This window comes from Akebia trifoliata, chromosome 5 (assembly GCF_017979445.1).
Source record: "Akebia trifoliata isolate Shusen 1 chromosome 5, ASM1797944v1, whole genome shotgun sequence".
Classification (NCBI taxonomy): Eukaryota; Viridiplantae; Streptophyta; class Magnoliopsida; order Ranunculales; family Lardizabalaceae; genus Akebia; species Akebia trifoliata.
The window spans coordinates 10,629,258-10,649,021 of NC_141379.1; the positions used below are offsets into that span (position 1 = coordinate 10,629,258).

The following is a 19,764-nucleotide window of genomic DNA, read 5'->3' on the forward strand; positions in this document are numbered from 1 at the left end:
TGTACTCATGGCATGGTTTAAAGTTTAGCACTATTTCAGATGTTATTGGTAAATATAAAATCTCTTCTCCTTTCAGTTTATCAGTTTTACCATAACAAACTAAATCCATCCAATAGTCTAATGCTTTGCATTATCGAATTTGACGACCTTTGGTGTAAGGGATCTCCTTTGTGATGGTATTGTTTTTTTATAGATATTTTTTTCTTTGGGTTCTCTTTGATTGTATATTATGTTTTAATTTTCATTAAAAGAGGGGCATAAATATATAGATTGTACCCGTTCACCTCACCTATATGGATTAAAAAATTCCTCGTGTTATAATGTAAACATATATGTGTACGGTTAATTACTACATAGTTGTTATAATTACTATTGTAATTGTTGTAGTTTGTAGATGGATAGAGATGAAGAATTGTATAAGTCGTTTCGTGAACATTATTTTCGTCGTCTTCGAATTTGGAAAAACATTGTTGTGGAATGGGATCGAAGGCGTCGTATGGCTACACACGTGCTTTGTCTTGTGGCTGCCTATTTGGTTAAGCAGTCTGAGTATAGAAATTATGTGGATCGCTCTATAATGCCAAACAATTTAGAAAGAGAGTGTGTGAGACAAGAATTGATGAACGAACTTAGGACTAATGAAAAATGTCGTGATATTATACGAATGGGGCCTGAAGCTTTTAAAAATTTATGCAATCTACTTCAAACTTCGGGTCGACTTACTCACACTCGACGAGCTACAGTTGAAGAGCAAGTTGCCAAGTTTCTTCACATATTGTCACAAAATGTAAGGAACCGCACCATTTCATTTTTTTTCCGTCGTTCTGGTGAGACTATAAGTCGTCATTTTCATCGTGTTCTACGAGCCATAATATCATTAGCTGAACTCTATCTTAAACAACCTGATGGATCAGAAGTTTCTCCAGAAATATTCAACAATAATAGATTCTACCCATACTTCAAGGTAAACATATTATGTTACTTCTTTTTATATAAAATTCATTTAAATAGTAAAATATTATTTTTGTAATAAAATTTGATATATTACATCAATATCAGGATTGCATAGGTGCACTTGATGGAACACATATCCGTGTGAAAGTTTCTAATACAGATGCACCAAGATATCGTGGAAGGAAGGAATATCCAACACAAAATGTATTGGCAGCATGTACTTTTGATTTGAAATTCACATACGTTTTACCTGGATGGGAAGGGACAGCATCAGATTCAAGAATAATTAAAAATGCATTGACAAGAGAAGATAATTTAAAAATTCCTAACGGTAATCTATTTAACTATTAATATATATTTCTTTTATTTAATTAAAAATATCATTATAGTAATGACTTTCAATCTTAATAGGTAAATATTACCTTGTTGATGCTGGATATATGCTTAGGAGTGGACTTATGGCACCTTACAGAGGTGTGCGTTACCACTTGAAAGAATATTCTACACATGCGCCACAAAATCCTCGAGAGTTATTTAATCATCGACATGCATCCTTGCGCAATGCAATTGAAAGATGTTTTGGAGTATTGAAGAAAAGATTTCCAATTATTAAAAGCACGACAGAGCCCACTTACTCAATTGACACACAATCAGAGATAATTTTAGCATGTTCTATTCTCCACAATTTCTTAATGGGCGTTGATCCTGATGAGCGTCTTATTGCTGAAGTAGATAGAGAGATCATGAATGAGCCTGAATCTCAAGAAGATGTTCATTTTCGAGAGAATGATGATGAAGACTCTAGACTAGGAGCAATTTTAAGGGATAACATAGCAGCTACCATGTGGAGTGATTATGTGCTGAATCATGTGTGACTTTTGATTTTTTTATTTACATGCAAAATTGTAGCCGGATGATTGTATTGTAAGACTATGTTCAATTATTGGTTTAAATTTTCACTGGGAACTTATTTGATATTAGATATACGTTTTAAATTATTATCTTGTTTGCATAATAACTTACTATGTTACAAATTATGGCTTAATTAAGATAATTCTTTATTTCTGTATATATTATAGATGAGTAGGTCTTACAAAACAGAAAAAGAACAAGCTTGGAAATGGAATGAGCAAATGGATACGGTTCTCATTGACGCATTTGTTCACCAGAACGACAATGGAAACAGAGTTAATGGGACTTTCACAACCTCTGCATATGACCAAATTGTGCTTGAATTGAATGAAAGACTTGGGTATGAATTTAATAAACAACTCGTGAAGAACCGCATGAAAACAATTAAAAAGAACTTCACTGAGTGTTACGATATTTTCAAGGGTGGCTTGAGTGGTTTTGCTTGGAATCAAGGGACAAAGATGATGGATGCTGAGCCTGAAGTTTGGAAGGCATTGATTGAGGTTAAATTTTTTTACTAATTTAAATTATGTCACTTTAATTTACTTATTAATATGCAATAATGTTTTAATTTGTTTTTTCTTTATTGTTGTAGGCAAAACCCGAAGCTAAGAAGTGGATGAATACGCCTTTACCTCATTATGAAAAATTAACAAAACTCTTTGGAAAGGATAGAGCAACAGGACAAAGTGCTGAAACTGCATTCGAAAAAGTGAAACGGTGGAATAATGAGATGCAGACAGGTGGGGGGATGGAAGCTAGTGGACATGGTAAAACACTTATTGATGATATTGATCATATGGTGATAAATGATGATATCCATTTGGAGGGCTTTGAAGCTTCGTATGATATGCATGAAGATACTCGACCAACAACTCCTTATGAATCAGTTTCTAACAAGTCTGCAACTTCCTCACAATCCAAGAAGAGAAAGGCATCATCTTCAATAGATAATTCTGGATTTGAGGATTCAATGAGAGAGATTGCATTTGCAATCAAAGAAGGAAATGAAATTCTTAAACAAGGACATGATATTCTTAAAGAAGGAAATGAGATTCTTCGAGGCGGAAATGAGATTCTTCAAAGGACTAGAGCACGCGTTTACTCGGAGGAGGATGTTTTTGATGAGTTGGTACGATTAGGAATTGATTCAGACTTACTTGATCGTGCCTACTCTTTCCTCATCGAAAAACCTGAAAGAATGAGGGCGTTTTTTGGTAACCCGGCTGATAGGCGTTTGCGATACTTGATGACAATGTTGAATAGTGCTGGAGATTCTTGATTCAACACATTCAACAGGTGAGTTTTGTTTTGCAATGTTCCAAAAGATTCTTTTATATGAACTTAGTTTGGTTGGTTCTTACTTGAATCTTTACTTATTTTTATTGAATTTGCAGATGTGGATCTCAAAGGTTGAGTACGACAAATCAAGTCCATCTATCGTCCACAAGAAGTGCTTTTGAGTTTGTTTTTTGTGCGTTTGTGGCAAGTCTTTTTGATTCCGTTTGTTTTTTGTGTCAAGTGTCATGTAAACTTGGTTGGATTGGGGGAGAAAGGAGGGGGTATGTATGGTTATATATATATATATTTGCTTCTACTTTAGTTTTTTTATAGGTAAATGCACTTGTTAGTTGAGTATCAGATGCAAATGGAATGTCATTTCCTTTGATGAACCTCAACCTTGGTGGATGGCAAGTGTGTGTATTTATTTTTATTATCTGCTTTCATTCATTGGATCATGTTTATTATGTTAAAGAGTCTGTTTTCTAGTATATGTGCAGAATATTCTGAGTTTTTTAATCTTGTTTCCCAAATTAGTACTTAGTGTTCATTGGGTGAAACATGAATCTGTTTATGTATGTTTTTTGGAGTTCTCAAGTATGTCTGCAGAAAGCTTAATGACTAGGGGTCGATTTTCATTGCTCCAATGAGGTGTGTAATGCTCAACCTAGATTCTTAAATATTAGTTTCAACTGTACTATTTGAAGTTTTGGTTTTAATTGATTGTCTACTTGAACGAGTTGCAGTGTGAATGTGATGAGTTTGCCAAGTTCCAAGCAATTTATGAGAAATTTTGCAAGGAGAAATCAACACAATTGCAGGTCTTTAAAGGTATTCTGTAAAATTAGGTTATCTTTTGTTGAATATCATTTGAGCAAACGCCCGAGAACACCTACACTTGGACACTATCTTGGATTGAAAAGCACAAAAGAGGCTGGTTAGTCTTTCTAGATAACGAGTGTACTTTCATCATTAGTTTTTATTAAGCCATACTCATCTCTTTATTTTATTCTGTGTGGCAGGTTAGCGTGGTAGGTATCGTAGTGGCTATGACCGTTATGACTATGGATACTGAAGGTCTCCAAGGCGCGAACCCTATAGTGGGGGCCGTGATTATTATTCTCTGGGCGCTCTACTTATGATTATACGTCAAGAAGAGACCGGTCTATGTCACATTCTTATTCTCCTTATGAATTATGATAGCCTTGGGAGTTGTGGTCTTCGTTGTAATGTATACTCCAGGTAAGGTTGTTCCTTTGGTTTTGGAGTTGTCCTGGTCATAGGTCCATGTAACAGTAATTGGGACACTTTTTGATAAGGAGCAAAGTAACATTGAAATTGACTTCGATTCACAGATTGCTGAAGTGGATGTGTGTACGGAGCCATAGATGCTTTTTTGTTGAGCTACGAGTGAAAAGCATTTATGGTTATGTACACACCATCACATCAGCAATGTGTGAATCGATGTCAATTCGAATGTCACTCCAGCACAACTCTTTTGATAAAAACATGAACAACTTTCTTGTGTGTTTGAATTTGGTGCTCCTCATAACTCCAAACGTATATTGGGTTCTCATCTTTGTAAATGATCTGCTGTTGTTTATTGCTTGTTTCCATTTCCTTACATTTCTTGGTCTTGGATTTACTTGAAGATCACATTTGTGTAAACATTTATTGCTGCAAGTTTAAATGGAGAATCTGATTATTGAATGCAGGATTATGGACTAAGCTGGTTGTATTATTTCTATATGGGCCTTTTCCTTGAAGGGTCCTCCCATTCCTTGATCACAATGTGTAGTTGCATTGTATAGTATTTTTTATGTTTATTTGCTTGCACTAGTGGGACAATCATTTTCTTAGGTGACTGGGATGGAAAATCAGTTCCTTGTCTCAGTGGAAAAGAAAAAAGCAAGTTATTTGGGAAAATGATTATCTTGACACTCTACTCCTGGTAGAATAAAAATCTCCCTCTTGATCTTGAATAATACTATACAGCCATTTCTGATTCTCTAGAACTCTATACCAAGGCACCTAACCCATCCTTACCCTTGCTTGCCTAGCAAAAAAACAAAAACATTTCTTTGTGTACAATATATGGATGGATATGATTTGTCTTGGTTTTTTGGCAGGTTTGTATTTAGGCTTATGGACAAACAGGTTCAGGAAAAACACATACCATGATGGGTAGGCCAGAAACTCCAGAGCAGAAAGGACTCATACCTTGTTCTTTGAACAGATATTCCAAAGTAGCCAATCCCTAGCATCCCAGGGCTGGAAGTACAAGATGCAGGTTACCCATTTAATTTTTACAGTTGAATCTTTTTCTGTACATTTGATTAAATAAAGGCATGCCTGTGGTGTAGATATATTAATGCAGGTTACCTTTTTTTCTTTTAAAAATTTGTAGGCATCTATGTTGGAAATATATAACGAAACAATTCGCGAAGTATTTTAGACAATGGTGGGGCTGGAAAGCAATACACAATTAAACATGAACCCCACGTTAACACGTGCTGATAGGTCTCATTGAGATTGGCACCACCATCACTTTAACACATGCTTAGAGTTCTTTGAATTTTGTGCTCTAAGATATATCCTTACCATTAGATTTTGTGTTTCAACAGTCAAGATTATGTGATTCTTAGGGTTTTGTTTTCTCATTTCCATGGATCCCAAATCATCTCTTATTTTGGGGGTGCAAATAGCAGCTCTCATTTTTTATCCTGCACTTGTGGGGAGTGGGTGTAGCTCAAGGTTGTAGGTGCTTTAGTTTTTAGTCTAATATCGGAAACCTATAAGAAAGGTGAAGAGAAAGTTTAAAACATACTTACATGGACAAGGTCAATGGACGATCAAGAAGGTCCATGGCCTACGTTAGCGACCTCCATTGCACTTTGGAGGGGTGCTCTAGAACTAATATTTCACCTATTCGTTTGAAATATGAAGTCGTATATGTACTAATGCATTCAGGATCGGTATTTCTTGACATCAACAACATTTATCAATGCTGTTTACTCTTTGAATGGATACTTCCTTTATTAACATGACATCCCACAAACCTGGGTAGTTTGCTTGCTCTCCATTTCAACATTGTTTGACTGTGACTGTCAATTTCGTGCAGTTAGATTTTTTCTATTACTAATAATCAGATTTAAGTGCTGGAAAGGACTGGATGTCTTCTTATTGTTGTATTGTTTTGGGCATGCATATATATTTGCAAAGTGAGTGCCAATAATGTTTTGTATATTATCACAAGGCTTTTTAGTATATTAACCATATACAAATCTGGTTTTCCATTGTATTTTATTATCTGTAGGATGTCCACGGAAATGGTTGTATTGCCATAAAAGCAACCTTTATATTGGAGAAGATGCATTCTAGAGGATTAGATTCTTTTGTTATAAGTTCTAAACCTCTGATTATGGTTCTTTTACCTTTTTTATTCACATCCACTCAACAACTCCTGTGTTTTTCTAGTAAATCAAACAACTCGTTGTTGTCTCGCCCAAAATGTGTCATTATTATTCCCATAACTTATGATGACAGGTATGTGCATGGTGATGTAAAGCCAGAGAACTTTTTGCATGGTCTCCTAGGGACCCCTGACGAGAAAAAACTGTTTGTAGTTGATCTTGGGTTAGGTAAACATATTCTTTTAGTTTTGGGCATTTATATACCAGGAAATATTTCATGCTGTGTATCTCTTGCTTGATCACATTTCTTTGGGTATCAGCCACTAAATGGAGGGAGAATTCAACCGGTCAGCATGTTAAGTATGACCAATGGCCAGATGATTTTAGGTATACTATATGATTTGTCGTTTCGTTCTTATTTTTTCAGTTTAGAAGTTGCTTGTTACATTGGACATCACTAATCTTTCGTTCCTGACAATTCCATTTTTGCAGAGGGACAGTGCGCTATGCTAGTGTGTATGCTCGTCTAGGGAGAACTGGTAGCAGGAGAGATGGCTGTGAATCTCTTGCATACACTCTCATTTTTCTTCTTCGTGTTTACTTGCCTTGGCAAGGATATCAAGTAAGCCCTTTCCAAGTTTTATCAGATGTTCACGCCGTGCAATCTTTATGCCATGCTTACCTTCTTCTCTCAGGGAGAAAATAAAGGTTTCCTTGCATGCAAAAAGAAGATGACGACATCTCGGGAGACGCTGTGTTGCTTCTGCCCAATGCCATTGAGACAGCTCGTTGAATATGCGGTGAACTTGATATTTGATGAGGAACCTAACTATGCTAAATATATTTCCCTCTTTGATGGAATCATAGGCCCAAATCCAGATATCAGGCCAATTAACATAGATGGTGCTCAGAAGGTAACTTTTTAACTTTTCTCTCTTATATTTTTCTGGTTGGTTACCATAGTCTTTTGGAAAATCAGTTTAGGTTGCTAATTTGTGTTTACCTTTTATCAAGCTTATATGCTAGGTTGTTCATAAGTGAGGTCAGTTGATGATGTAGGCAGAGGAAGACGAACAACCAAGAAAGAAGGTCCGGATAGCGATGCCCGCAACACAATGGGTTAGTGTATACAATGCCCACCGGCCTATGAAGCAAAGGTATATTTGCCTTGAATGACACATTATCCTCTATTTAGGTGATATAAAGAAGGCAAAAACTTCATGTATCGTTCTCATGTTGTAGGTATCACTATAATGTAGCTGATGGGAAGTTTGCCCAACACATTGAGAAAGGAAATGAAGACAGGCTATTTATCAGCAGTGTGGGTTCTTGTTCAAATCTATGGGCTCTGATTATGGATGCAAGTACTGGTTTCAATGCCCAAGTTTATGAACTCTCACCCCATTTTTTTCACGAAGTGAGTACTTGCTTTGACCTTCTTTCAAACCTAAGGCAATTGTCTAATAGAACCTCCTACTTCTCATTGATGCGACAATCACATTTGTATTGTTTTCAAATCCCCTTGGTTTGGGGAGGATAGTTCATGATGTGAGAAATTTGATGGCTCTAAACTGTCGAATTGGGGATCATCAAAAATTTCAAAAGCTATAGCCATCAAATTTCACTTTCTAAAATTAGTGGGCTTTGGCCCACCGAATTTTCTTGTTAAAATTTTCAGTTTTCACATAGTGGCACCTTCTCCACCATGGTCACAACAACCAACACGAACTTGACAATCATGGAAATAATGCTATTTCCATGCACCTACCAATGCAGAATCAACATCATGAATCAAATTCAGTCAACAAATCATATGACATTCCTGCGAATCCAATGCTACTTGTCGCTGAGGTACAATTAAATCTTGTAGAGGCCAAGCATAGAAGATTACCTTCAAATATAGATTTTATTTGTGAACAAGTCCCACTCCAAAACAACACGTATACATTCAGTTTTTATTCGACTGTGATGAGTTTGTTGGGGTCTAATATAACTATAATGCCTCACCATATAACTATATATGGTAGCTAATTAGTACTCTTAACCTTCGTGCTTGCAGGATATGGTCGACAATAAGAATTTGATGTTAGACAAATTGAGTAAGGTGGACTTTGAAGATGACACGTGGAGTATCTACCAGTCTCAGCTCGCCACGTGGTATAATTAAAAAATGCCCAACGATATAAGTGCCGTTTCAATTTAGAATTTTAGATAATCTTTGCTTCGCCTCTGTTAGTAAAATCTTTCTCTCTCTGTCTCGTAGTAATCTTTGTGTAAAAAGCTTGAAAGAAGTTTAAAGATGGCCGACGAACAGACCCTGACCTGTATAGACATACTATTGGCGATCATCCTACCTCCTCTTGGAGTTTTTTTAAAGTTCGGTTGCAAGGTTAGTAACTTTTCGTCTTTTTCTATCTTCTGATCTGATTTCTCTGTTCCAGATCTGTATAATTTCGTTCCTTTTCTCTGCTTTTATTTTTATTTAAAAAAATAATAAAAATTTCTCTTTGTTTCTGTCTGATATGGTGGTATTTCTGACTGAGTAAACAAGTTGAATTTACTTCACTTTTGTCTGAGTGAAGAGATCTCAATCTTTCTCTCTGTACATACGCCACGACAATGGATTGAGCGATTTAAAAACCAATAGAAAATTTGAAACTTTTCTTTCCTTTGATGGTTGTGATCGCAGGTGGAGTTCTGGATCTGCCTCGTGCTTACGATTTTTGGATACATACCTGGAATCATCTACGCTAATTAGTACTCTTAACCTTCGCGCTTGTAGCTAATTACTACTTTATTGTCAGTTATCTGTAGCTTCGGCAGAATTTTCGATCTTAACAAAGAGGTTCATATGTATATAAATTTTGGGTTATTTAGTTTAATTTGAAGCTTGTTTTATGATTTTTCTTTTTATGATTTTTTTAATTATTATTTCGTTCATTGTGATTGGTGAATTAGAGGACCGTGCTATTGTTTGTTAAACCTCCAAATTTGACGGTCATACTCTATGGATTTTTTTTGTTTTTTTTTTTAAGCCCATTCTCTAATAATTTGATAGTCCAGGGCCGTCAAAAAAAAAAAATTCTACAAAAGAATATTTGACGGGCATATTTGACAGGAGGGTCCGTCAAATTTCTCAAAATTTGACGGGCTAAGACCGTCAAATATGGGCCTTTTTCACATAGTGAGTACCGTGGAGGTTCGGTGGCCATAAGATCCAATTTCTTTCTTTTTTATTTTATCTGAGTTTTTCCAAGAAATTTAGAGGTGTCGGATTGCCAATGTGGTAATCCATTTTTGCAAAACAACCCTCAGGAAAGCTTAAAATCTTATTAAACTAAGTAAGGAAAGTGTTTTTTATAATATTAAACTGTCCAAATCATGGGTCATACATGGAAAATTTTACGCGTTCTTAAAGCATTTAATCCTAACCTCAAATCAATTAATTTTTCGAGTGGCTAGAAATGCATGGAAGGAGGTCGTAATCAAAAAAAAAAAAAAAATACATGGAAGGAGTTATTCTATTTTAAGGAAAATTATTTAGGGTGTGTTTGATTAACAAAATCCTTATATTAGAGAGATTCTATTGTCACACCAACTTTTGCTTAGGATGTTCTTAGTAAAAGTGGGTGTGGCAATAGAAACTCTCATTTATACGCATTCAAACGAAAGGTACCCCTCAAATTGATCTTGAATGTTTGGTTGTTTATATTTTGTATCACTATACAAGAAGAATTTTGTTTTTTAGATTATGAAGGGTATAATAGTCATTTGATAATAATAATTTCTCTTCTCTTCTCTTATGAATCCTAACCAAACAGGAGAAACATGATTTTTTCTCTTCTCTTCTCTTTCAATCCAAACAGGGTGAAGAGAAACTTCCCTTCCCTTCCCTTCCCTTCCCTTCCCTTAATGAGTTTCTCTTCCCTCCCCTTCCCTCAATCCAAACACAGCGTTAAGTCTTTTGGATATTGCTCTTGACTGTGATTGAATGTTGAGCACACTTTTTGCAAGGCTTAGGCTTCCACTAATACAAGATTTTCTGATTAATTTTTCTGCCATCTTTCCACATTAAGCAAATAAACTCTATAAAACTACATTGTGTGTCAATTTCTACGCAAATTCTCACAAAACCAACATGAGATTGATTTGCAGTTACTTCATCCTTTATGTAATGGTATTCCAATCAGCCCGGGGACCAAAACTAAAGAAGGGGATGGGGAAGCCTTACCTAGATCGAAATTGTAGTCATCATTTCCCGAACTGTCAAGATCGAGGGCCTTCCTCCCACACTCTCTATATTGCTAAATTTAGTACCATGTTGCAATCCTCCTTTTTTTGTTGTTGTTGAACTTGAACAAAAAGAATCCTTCCTCAAGAGAAAAAATTTCCACGTGACCTCCATGGTCCCTAAGTAGATAATTAACAAAAATGGAGTAGGCTTCAGATTCAATCACCTTTTCTGGTATTAAAATTGAATCACCGTTTATGAATTCAGGGAGGAGCTCTAGGTTTCTCTCATCCTGGAAGTTTCTCCGTTGAAAAGGTCTTTCCAAGAAAGCCCTGAAGAAGATGTCGCACCATGGCAATTGCACCACCAAAAGAAAGAATATCTTGAGAAATTCACAGAACTTTAGAAAAACGGCAAATTTTGTTATCCTCGTCCCAAAGCAGAAGATGGTCGTATCTCCCTTAGTTCTTCCCAAGAACTTTGATAGTGTCTCTCTCTAGGACGTCCAAAGCTTCTCTATCCTCAAGTCATCATCCTCGATCAGTTCAAACTGGCTATTAAGGATTGTTACTTGCAATGATTTGAGATAAAGGGTTAAAATGTTGAATAACACGATTTTCATTTTATAAAACAGAAATTTCTTTATTATTACACATTTTATATCCCCCTTTCACAAAAAACCCCAAAGCCTCTTCGACAATAAGAAACCCCAAAACCAATAATACACCGTGGGAAAAATAAAAATAAAACCCACTACCACCTTCTTCCAGTCCATCCCAGTCCAGCAATCACATGTGGTTACCACAAACAAGAAATAAGAAAAACACCATTCAAGCATCTCTTAAATCCTCATTTTGGTCGTTTTTTTCTTCCAACCCATCATCATCCATAACAAGAAGAAGATGATCACCATCTCTAATAAATGCTATATCATCAATTTCAGCTCTGTCTTTCGTTAGAACTTTATTTGCTTCAAACCCGAATTTTTTAGCACCAAGAGCAAGTAGTTCTTCAAGGGATTCTGGTAGGAAAACCAACTTCCCAACGATTTCGCTCTGCTTTGGGCCACTGCAACTAATAGTCACTCTAGCAGCGTTACTACCACCCCACGCATTCATCACGCCCATGGATGAAAGTGCGTCCCTCTCACCGCCTGCATTAACAACTGACATTATCCCAAAGAGTGAGTTGTGAGAACTACTAGTCTCACGCCTTCTGTGATACTTTCCCGACAGCCCCTCACCAGTGGGAGGTGCCACTCGTAGTGGGTGCATTGCAGGCTCTCCCTTGTACTTCCCAATGTACCGCACCCCAGTCGACTCAGGAATTGTAATGGTGGTTCGGTCATTGGGCTCATGCATGGCTTGGAAGAGTGCTTTTATCTCCTCGTCCCCCATTCGATCTGCTAGATTCCTAGGGGTCCGACCATGGCTGTCGAGTTTATCGAAGTTGGCCCCTTGGTCCAACAGAAACTAAACTATTTCAACGTTCCCCTCACAAACTGCAACATGCAGTGCAGTAGTTCCATCGTTCTTGGGTAGTGTGACATCCCCTCCAAAATGTACGATGTTCTTGAGCAAGTCTAGATTATTTTGCTCTGCAGCAGTGCAAGCAAATTGACCCACATCACCGGATAACAGGTCTGCACCATTGTCTATCAACAGTTTGATCACTGTTTCATGCCCCCCAACTATTGCTTCCCATAGGGGAACATTTCCTTCTGTATCTGTAAAAGTTTCAGAAGATAATTAATTACTAGAAGCATTTAAAAAATCTACAATCCTTCTGCATGATAATATTTTTTTAACTTGTTAAAAACTTTAGATCAAGTAGTAAATGCTTCTGTTGAGATCAAGTTTTACATTGGTCACTATGAAGGGGGAAAAAAAAAAAGCAATTAATCATATAAAAATTATAAGGAGAGGTGAGTGTGAACAAGGTCCAATAACAGAGGATGACGCATTAGATCACAAGATTGTGATTGCTTTAAAATAATATAGACAAAGAGACGATTAAAAAATATGGATAATGTTGAGGAAAGGGTCATGGTTGACAAAGTGGGACAAGTTCAAATAAGAATGAAAGATCCATGACTTGAATATTAGAGTGACGTGGATCAATGTCAGAATGGGTGACCTCATAAAAATATTGCTGTGTTATTTAATATTCTTATAAATGAATTAAATAAATACAATTATATTGCAGCCAAATAAATAGCACGATTATAATACTAATAAAACGAAGAAAAAGTTAAGGTCGGTTTTGGTTCTAGAGCCATGTTACCCAGTGTGGTACCCTTTCTTTTTTTTGTTCTTTTTTATTCTTCAAATTGGATTATCACTTTAACACTGAAAGCAACTTGAGGCAAGAAAATTTGGTTGACTTATTAAGCCTCTTTTAATAATTGACAACTCATAAGGGACGACATATCATATAGAAAATAACTAATACAAGAAATAATCGAAGAGAGGACTTCTGCAGTAGGGTCACTTCGGAAATGAAATGTAGCAGACCTGAAAAATCCTTTGTGGACAAAGGGTAGAAGAGGGTTGCATTGAAAGCTTCATAAATACAAAGCAAATCTTGGGTTCTATATTAAAATATTAGGCATCTGTAAGTCAACTAGCCTTAAGAACATGGCTCTCACTTGAAACAAAAAAAAAAAAGAATAATCAAACATACTAAAGTTAGTAATACCATTTCACGAAGGGAACCATATAACAAGAACAAACAAACATGAAGGCATGGAAGAAATTTCGAATTAGCATAAATGAGTGACACAAAAGGACCCCAAAAGAAAAGAAGAAGCAAGAAATAAGGATAATATAAGAAATCCCAAATCTGATTAAAAAGATAAGAATTTTGTAAAGAGTAACTTCTATTGTCACACCAACTTTGCCAATGCCACCCCAAGATGTTTGCTAATTCTTCGGTGATTCACATATGAATTGGGGTGACGTTAGCAAAAGTTGGTGTGGTAATAGAATCTCTCTTTCATAAAGTAAATCTTATAAAACATGAATAAAAGACACAAACAAGAAAAATTTTACGAATAAAAAAAGACTTAGAATCTGTATTGAATTTACAAGAGAGAAACATACCTCTGCTATTAGGATTTGCTGCATAATCTAGTAGAAGAAGAACGCAACTTTCGTTTCCTTTGGATGCTGCTATATGCTGGTTATGAAGTAAACAGATTTACTGAATTACAACAACTTTCATAGAAAGAAATACAAAAAATGTAAGTACGGAAAATCGAAAGAATGGAAACTTTATGTACCAGAGGTGTGCGGCCAGTGTAGTCTGATTCGTTGGAATCCGAACCCTGTCTTAGTAACTGTTGCAACAGAAGATCATCTCCTCTAAGAGTTGCAAAGCATAGACTGAGAGGAAGACCCATTCTACCGCGAGCTAGCATGTTCTCCGTCTCTATCAAAACACCTTCCATCACTGGGTCCTTTGAGCACTTCAAATACTGTGCCATCCAATGAAATTGTTTAATTGTCAGAATCCATCTATTAGTTGGAGTATAAAAATGTTGTATTACTCAAAAATAATTCATGTAAAATAACCTGTAAAAGATTGTTCATAATTATGGTCCCATCTCCAACATTGGCCTGACCCATGTTCAAGAATGAAGTACGATTCAACCGTAGAAGCTGACTCAATCTCGTGGTGCGGACTCTGTACAACTGTGGCCTATAACAAAGTACTCCAATCTCACCGATAAGATCCCCCACTTTTGCCTCTCCGACAACCTGTTATCATCCAACATTCCATCTAAGACAGCATTAAATTTATTATTGTAATTTAAAATTTTCGATTCCAATTCTGAAGCAGTCCTACATTGGTCATCCATTATAAAAGTTAATCCAAAAGATTTTATCATTTAGATAATCAGACTTGCCTGTTCTGTTCCATTCTTGAGCACCAGTAGATCCTGCAAGCAAGACGTAAATATCAGAAGCCCTTTAAATTCAATATCCAAAAAATAAATAAAACTAGAAAACACAAAAAAGGAAGCTCGGTGTTTACCACAGCACCCGTAACCAGTATGTAAAAGTCAGTGGGTGCTTCATTTTGCAGAATCACATCTTCTTTCGGAGGGAAATACTCTGCTTTCATCTCTGATACCTATAAAATGTATTGAATACAAGACATCAAGAGAAGAAAAAGCATCTAAGTGACAATAATTTATTATTAAGGGATGTTTGTAGTCACATACCAGCTGGAAAAGCAAGTCGTTTGATACCCCACGAAACAAGTACCTCTTATCTACAAGAGAGTAGAAGAGAAAATGTGAAATACTTGATCGAATGGCTTTAGGGAGGCAATCGAGAGTCTCATGTTGTTGAAGTCCCTCTGAGTCTGTTCTGAACTTCAAACACAAGTGAGCAAGCATTTGATCTTGTAGGCGGGTTGGTAGTTGGTTTTCCTTTGTGCAAAACTCGAGGCTGCTTGAATGGTATCTCTCTTAAGTTCGACACACACAAAAGAAGAAACAAGGAAAGCCAAAATAGAATTAAAAACCAATAGCCACTTTAACAAAAACAAGAAAATTACAACTCATGTCGAAGCACATATTAATACCCAATTTGGTGCATTTATCTGAAAGTAAGAATTACTTACGAATTTTCTAGTTCGACTGGTCCCATCGACGACCAAATTCGTCAGATTTCCAATAAGATATGCTGTCAATCCAAGGTTAAAGAGCATGTAAAAAGTGTCTAAGATCCTCTCCCTTGTATTCTGAGGATGCAAATCACCATATCCAACGGTTGTAAGAGACATAGACCAGTACATCGTCATCGCATACCGAATCCACAAGCTTTGCTCATGGAAGTTTTCCATAGAAGCACCAATCCATGTCTTTTGTGGGTCATGATAACTTGCAGCAAGATAGTAGTAGAAACATCCAGCACAGTGAACCGCAAATAGAATCACCTATAAGACCAAACAAACTTAATCAGAAAGCTCATAGCCAAGAGAAGCCAGGTTCCTAAGTCCTAACTAGAAAACAATTGACTATTTATTTTAGAAACTCACACAAATAAGCTTAGTGCATCGAATCCAAAAGTAGTTGAAGTTCCGATCTTTCTCCAATCTGTTAAAGAAGGAATAAGAGATATACATACAAAAAAAAAAAAAAGAAATTTCCCAAAACGTGATCAACTTTCGATGAAATTCAGATACCAGCTCATTATTCATATTAATTCCCAAAACATGAAGTGCAAGATCACAATTTTTTCAAGTGACTATCTCACAGGTTCGCTACTTTTAGTGAGATCATCACTATACAAACCAGTAAGATTGTCACTTTAAACCTGTAAGATCATCACTTGAAAAACATGGGATATCGCACTTGATGTTTTGGGAATTTAGTAATGGTAATTACCCAAAAATAAATTATCTTCTAAATAAACAATGTTATGTGCAGCTTGTACCTTGCAAACAGGGCACTGACTCTTCGGAGACGCCAAAGACGAAGCATGTTGAAGAATCCATAAGCCCGGATACTTGGAGGCAATATATTCAGAGCAGCTTCGGAGGGAATTGTGGATATGACATCAAAAGCTAACCAAGTGCTTGCATACTTCCAAGTAGGGGTGCACATTGGATTGGGTAAATCCGAGATCCGAACCAATCCGAAGCTTTTGGATTGGATTGGTTCGGACTAAACACACCCACGGTTCGAGTACGGATCGAAGAAAAAAAATCCGATTAATTTGGTTCGGTTCCGGATTAGGATATAATAGAACCGAACCAATCCGAAAACCGAACCAATTTTATATATATATATTTAAAAAATAAAAATTTCGGTTTTTTATTTCTTTCTTCTTCTTCCTTTTAATTTTTTTATTATCCCAAAGTCCACGTTTAAAAAAAGTCCTACTTGTTTTTATGGTTTGAAGATTGGAGGAGATAGAATGCTTGGATTGAGGAAGAAGGTATCTATCTTCAATAAGTATGAGAACCGAGAACCGATCCGAACCAATCCGAACCAAGATTGGATTGGATTGGTTCGGTTTTATAGGGTAATTGGATTGGTTCGGTTTCAAATTTGTAGACCGATCATGTTTGGTTCGGTTCCAATTTTGTCAAAATCCGAACCAATCCGAATCATGTGCACCCCTACTTCCAAGCAATCATTTTGGGGTTGTCAATGAGGAGGTAAGTAGTTCTGTCGAGGTAGGCAATGAAGAAGGTTAGGATGATATCTATAGCGAAGAATCCATTTACGACATTATCGGCAATCAGTAGACCTCCCTCTGGTTTCTCAAGGAATCCGAATTCCAAAGGAGATACCCAAGCTGTATCGAGGACTAGAACCACCAAAAATGTCTCCCATGATCTGCAAGAATCGGTTTCAATTTTTTTTTCTCAAAATCTGTTTCTCTAGCATGAAGAACAAATCTAATAAGCTACATCACTGAAACAGAAACATGCATGTAAATTGCAATGTTTTATCCATAAAATAAGAAACACACAGCTCAACCAATTGGCTATAATCAACAAATTAAGCTCCAAGGAAAATGGTTCTCTGGTTTGATTTTAAAATCATTTTCCCATATCTAAATCAACCCAGAAATTATTTATAATTTCAATCCAACGCAAAAGAAGAAGAACCAATAATTCAAAAAATATGACAAAACAAATATTTCCAACCAAAAATATATATATATATTTTGGGTCAGGTTAAAACGACAACCATTTCAACATACATATAGACAACGTGTTTTGTCTTATGGTTCAAACGACAATCATTCCAAACATTTTTGCCCATATAAGACAAACACGTTGTCTATATGTGTGTCGCAATGTGTGTCGCAGGACCCGACCATATATATATATATGGGAAATGTTCAGCAACAAATATTTTGGCAAAATATTTTTTAAAACATGGGTTAGAGATTTTTGAATGGGCTGATTTTTGGTGGGGATGATCTCTACGGTGAGGAGATCATCCTCACCAAAAATCAGTCCATTCCAAAACTTCTAACCCTATAAAAATGGTTTACAAAAAATGGACGGTCCACGATTTTTCAACTTGTAAACTGGGGTTAGAAGTTTTGGAATGGGCTGATTTTTGGTGAGGATGATCTCCTCACCATAGAGATCATTCTCACCAAAAATCAGCCCATTCCAAAACCTCTAACCCATGTTTTGAAAAATGTTTTGCCAAAATGTTTGTTGTTGAACGGGACCCATAATTAAAACCTACATATATAACTAAAGAAGAGAATCCAAAAGAATTGAGAGAAAGAGAGAGAAGCATCACCTGTAACGACGATCATAAGGTGAAATAATGAATTTTTGAAGCTTAACTCTGCGATTGCTCCAGGTGCCAAGAGAGGGAAGAATTCCACTCGAAAGGCTGTAACTTCCGTCTCGGGACATTTGCTCAATCTCCTGACGACACATAGAAGCTCTAAACTGCAACCACGTCAAACTTCAAAGCTCTCTCTCCCTCTCCCTATACATATATATATATATATTTACTTACTTAAACGATGTGTGGTGGTCTCTTCTTTCGCGTCGATTGTCGATCTTTATTAATGATAATCGCCTTCAACGATGACTGCTGTTTGACCAGGGGTGCAACTTTCGATTTATCGTCAAATTGAACCGACACGAGATATGTCGGTTCCTAAATAATAAATTAAAGTCATTAAAGTGGATTTGATGGACTCCATACCCACACAACCTTTTAATAATTTTTACCCTTCTAATTTTCCTATCCTCTCTTTAACGATAGTCCTCTAAGAAATTTATTATTTTTCCTTCTTTAACTTATTTTAGTGTCTTTTATTTTCTTCCTTATTCTTAATAGTATCTCTTCAACTTCATTATTTTTTATTTTTATTTTTATTTTTTATCTTTTTAATCTTAATTATTTTTAATAATACTTCTATAATTTTATTAGTTTTCACTTTTATTTCTTTAACCCTAATGAGAATGTCTATGTCATAGACGTGAGCGAATTTTAATCTTTTATGATATATGATAAGAGAAGGATGAGTAATATTAACCCAAAATTATATTAGTTATATTATAAAATTATAAAAATACATATACAACACATTATTATAAGGTAATGGTGATCATGTTTGAGGTGAATTTATTAGAAAATCGCTAAAAATAAAAATTTACAAGACCAACCACAAGTTAAAAGCTATTGCAATTTTTTTAAAGGGATTTACCTAACAAATCTAATTGTTGCATTTTTATTGCAAAACTCCCTTCAAGTTTTGATAATTCCAAAGACATCTTACTTTATGAAATTTGTAACCCACAAAACCTCGCTTTATCAAATTTGTTACCCAACGAACCTTGAATTTGGGAATTCACATCATAAAATTTAAATTGATGTTGTTAAATTTTTACTCACCAAATTTATAGTGGATCTTAACTACATTAATTTTTGACGTCCGTAAAACATGATTTGATGTGACAAGATTATAAAGAACAAAAAATATTTAGAAATTAGAAAAAAAGAAATTAGTTTTCACCTTTAAATTTTATATTTAAAATTAGGAGTTTGATAATTATCCATTTTCAACACCTTGGATTAAGTTATAAAAGAGTTATTTATTTTCGATATTTTCTTTTTTTTAATATGATTTTTTTTTCATAAAATCTAGTAGTATGTAGTGTTGCATTGTCAATTTGATAATGCATGTAGGCCCAACGACACTTAGTATGATTTGAAATCTTATTATATTAGTTCGATTCATAAAGTAAAAGTGTGTTGGGTACCAAACTTGATAAAATTGGAAATTTAAAAAATAAAAATAAAAATAAATAAGTTTGTCCTAGTAAATCTCTCTTTCTTTAATTCACGATTGACCATTGGTATTAAAAAAGAATAATTTAGAATTTAAAATATAGAGATAATGGAATAATTTAAAGTTTGCTAATTTTTTAATTAAATGGTCATTTTGATAATTTCAAAATTAAAATTCCCAACTGGAG

At 35.5% G+C, this 19,764-nt stretch overlaps 1 protein-coding gene and 1 pseudogene across 6 annotated transcripts; one reads left to right on the top strand and one right to left on the bottom strand.

Annotated features, from left to right (window-relative positions):
- The first annotated feature begins 4,018 nt into the window (after nucleotides 1–4,018).
- On the top strand, nucleotides 4,019–9,458 carry LOC147401456 (casein kinase 1-like protein HD16). 5 transcript variants are annotated; one of them, XM_086442781.1, is made up of 13 exons: nucleotides 4,019–4,084; nucleotides 4,170–4,389; nucleotides 5,008–5,098; nucleotides 5,277–6,788; nucleotides 6,881–6,947; nucleotides 7,053–7,182; nucleotides 7,256–7,474; nucleotides 7,620–7,717; nucleotides 7,803–7,977; nucleotides 8,337–8,411; nucleotides 8,620–8,717; nucleotides 8,824–8,949; nucleotides 9,250–9,458. In XM_086442781.1, exons 4-12 carry the CDS (start codon nucleotides 6,518–6,520, stop codon nucleotides 8,855–8,857), a joined length of 1,167 nt encoding a protein of 388 aa, XP_086298907.1. In that variant the 5' UTR covers nucleotides 4,019–4,084; nucleotides 4,170–4,389; nucleotides 5,008–5,098; nucleotides 5,277–6,517; the 3' UTR covers nucleotides 8,858–8,949; nucleotides 9,250–9,458. The 5 variants fall into 5 exon arrangements, with proteins under 5 accessions (XP_086298907.1, XP_086298906.1, XP_086298911.1 ...); XM_086442780.1 differs by lacking the exon at nucleotides 5,008–5,098; XM_086442785.1 differs by lacking the exon at nucleotides 5,008–5,098 and having other exon boundaries at nucleotides 5,277–5,437; nucleotides 6,694–6,947.
- Nucleotides 9,459–11,460: 2,002 nt separating this feature from the next.
- Nucleotides 11,461–18,274, bottom strand: LOC147401457 (potassium channel AKT1-like; annotated as a pseudogene). The gene is made up of 12 exons (XR_015178521.1): nucleotides 18,071–18,274; nucleotides 16,903–17,143; nucleotides 16,236–16,384; nucleotides 15,838–15,895; nucleotides 15,421–15,735; nucleotides 15,017–15,264; nucleotides 14,827–14,925; nucleotides 14,699–14,731; nucleotides 14,364–14,549; nucleotides 14,072–14,266; nucleotides 13,893–13,968; nucleotides 11,461–12,517 (listed from the first exon to the last, which is right to left on the bottom strand). The product of XR_015178521.1 is annotated as a potassium channel AKT1-like (transcript).
- Nucleotides 18,275–19,764: the final 1,490 nt, after the last annotated feature.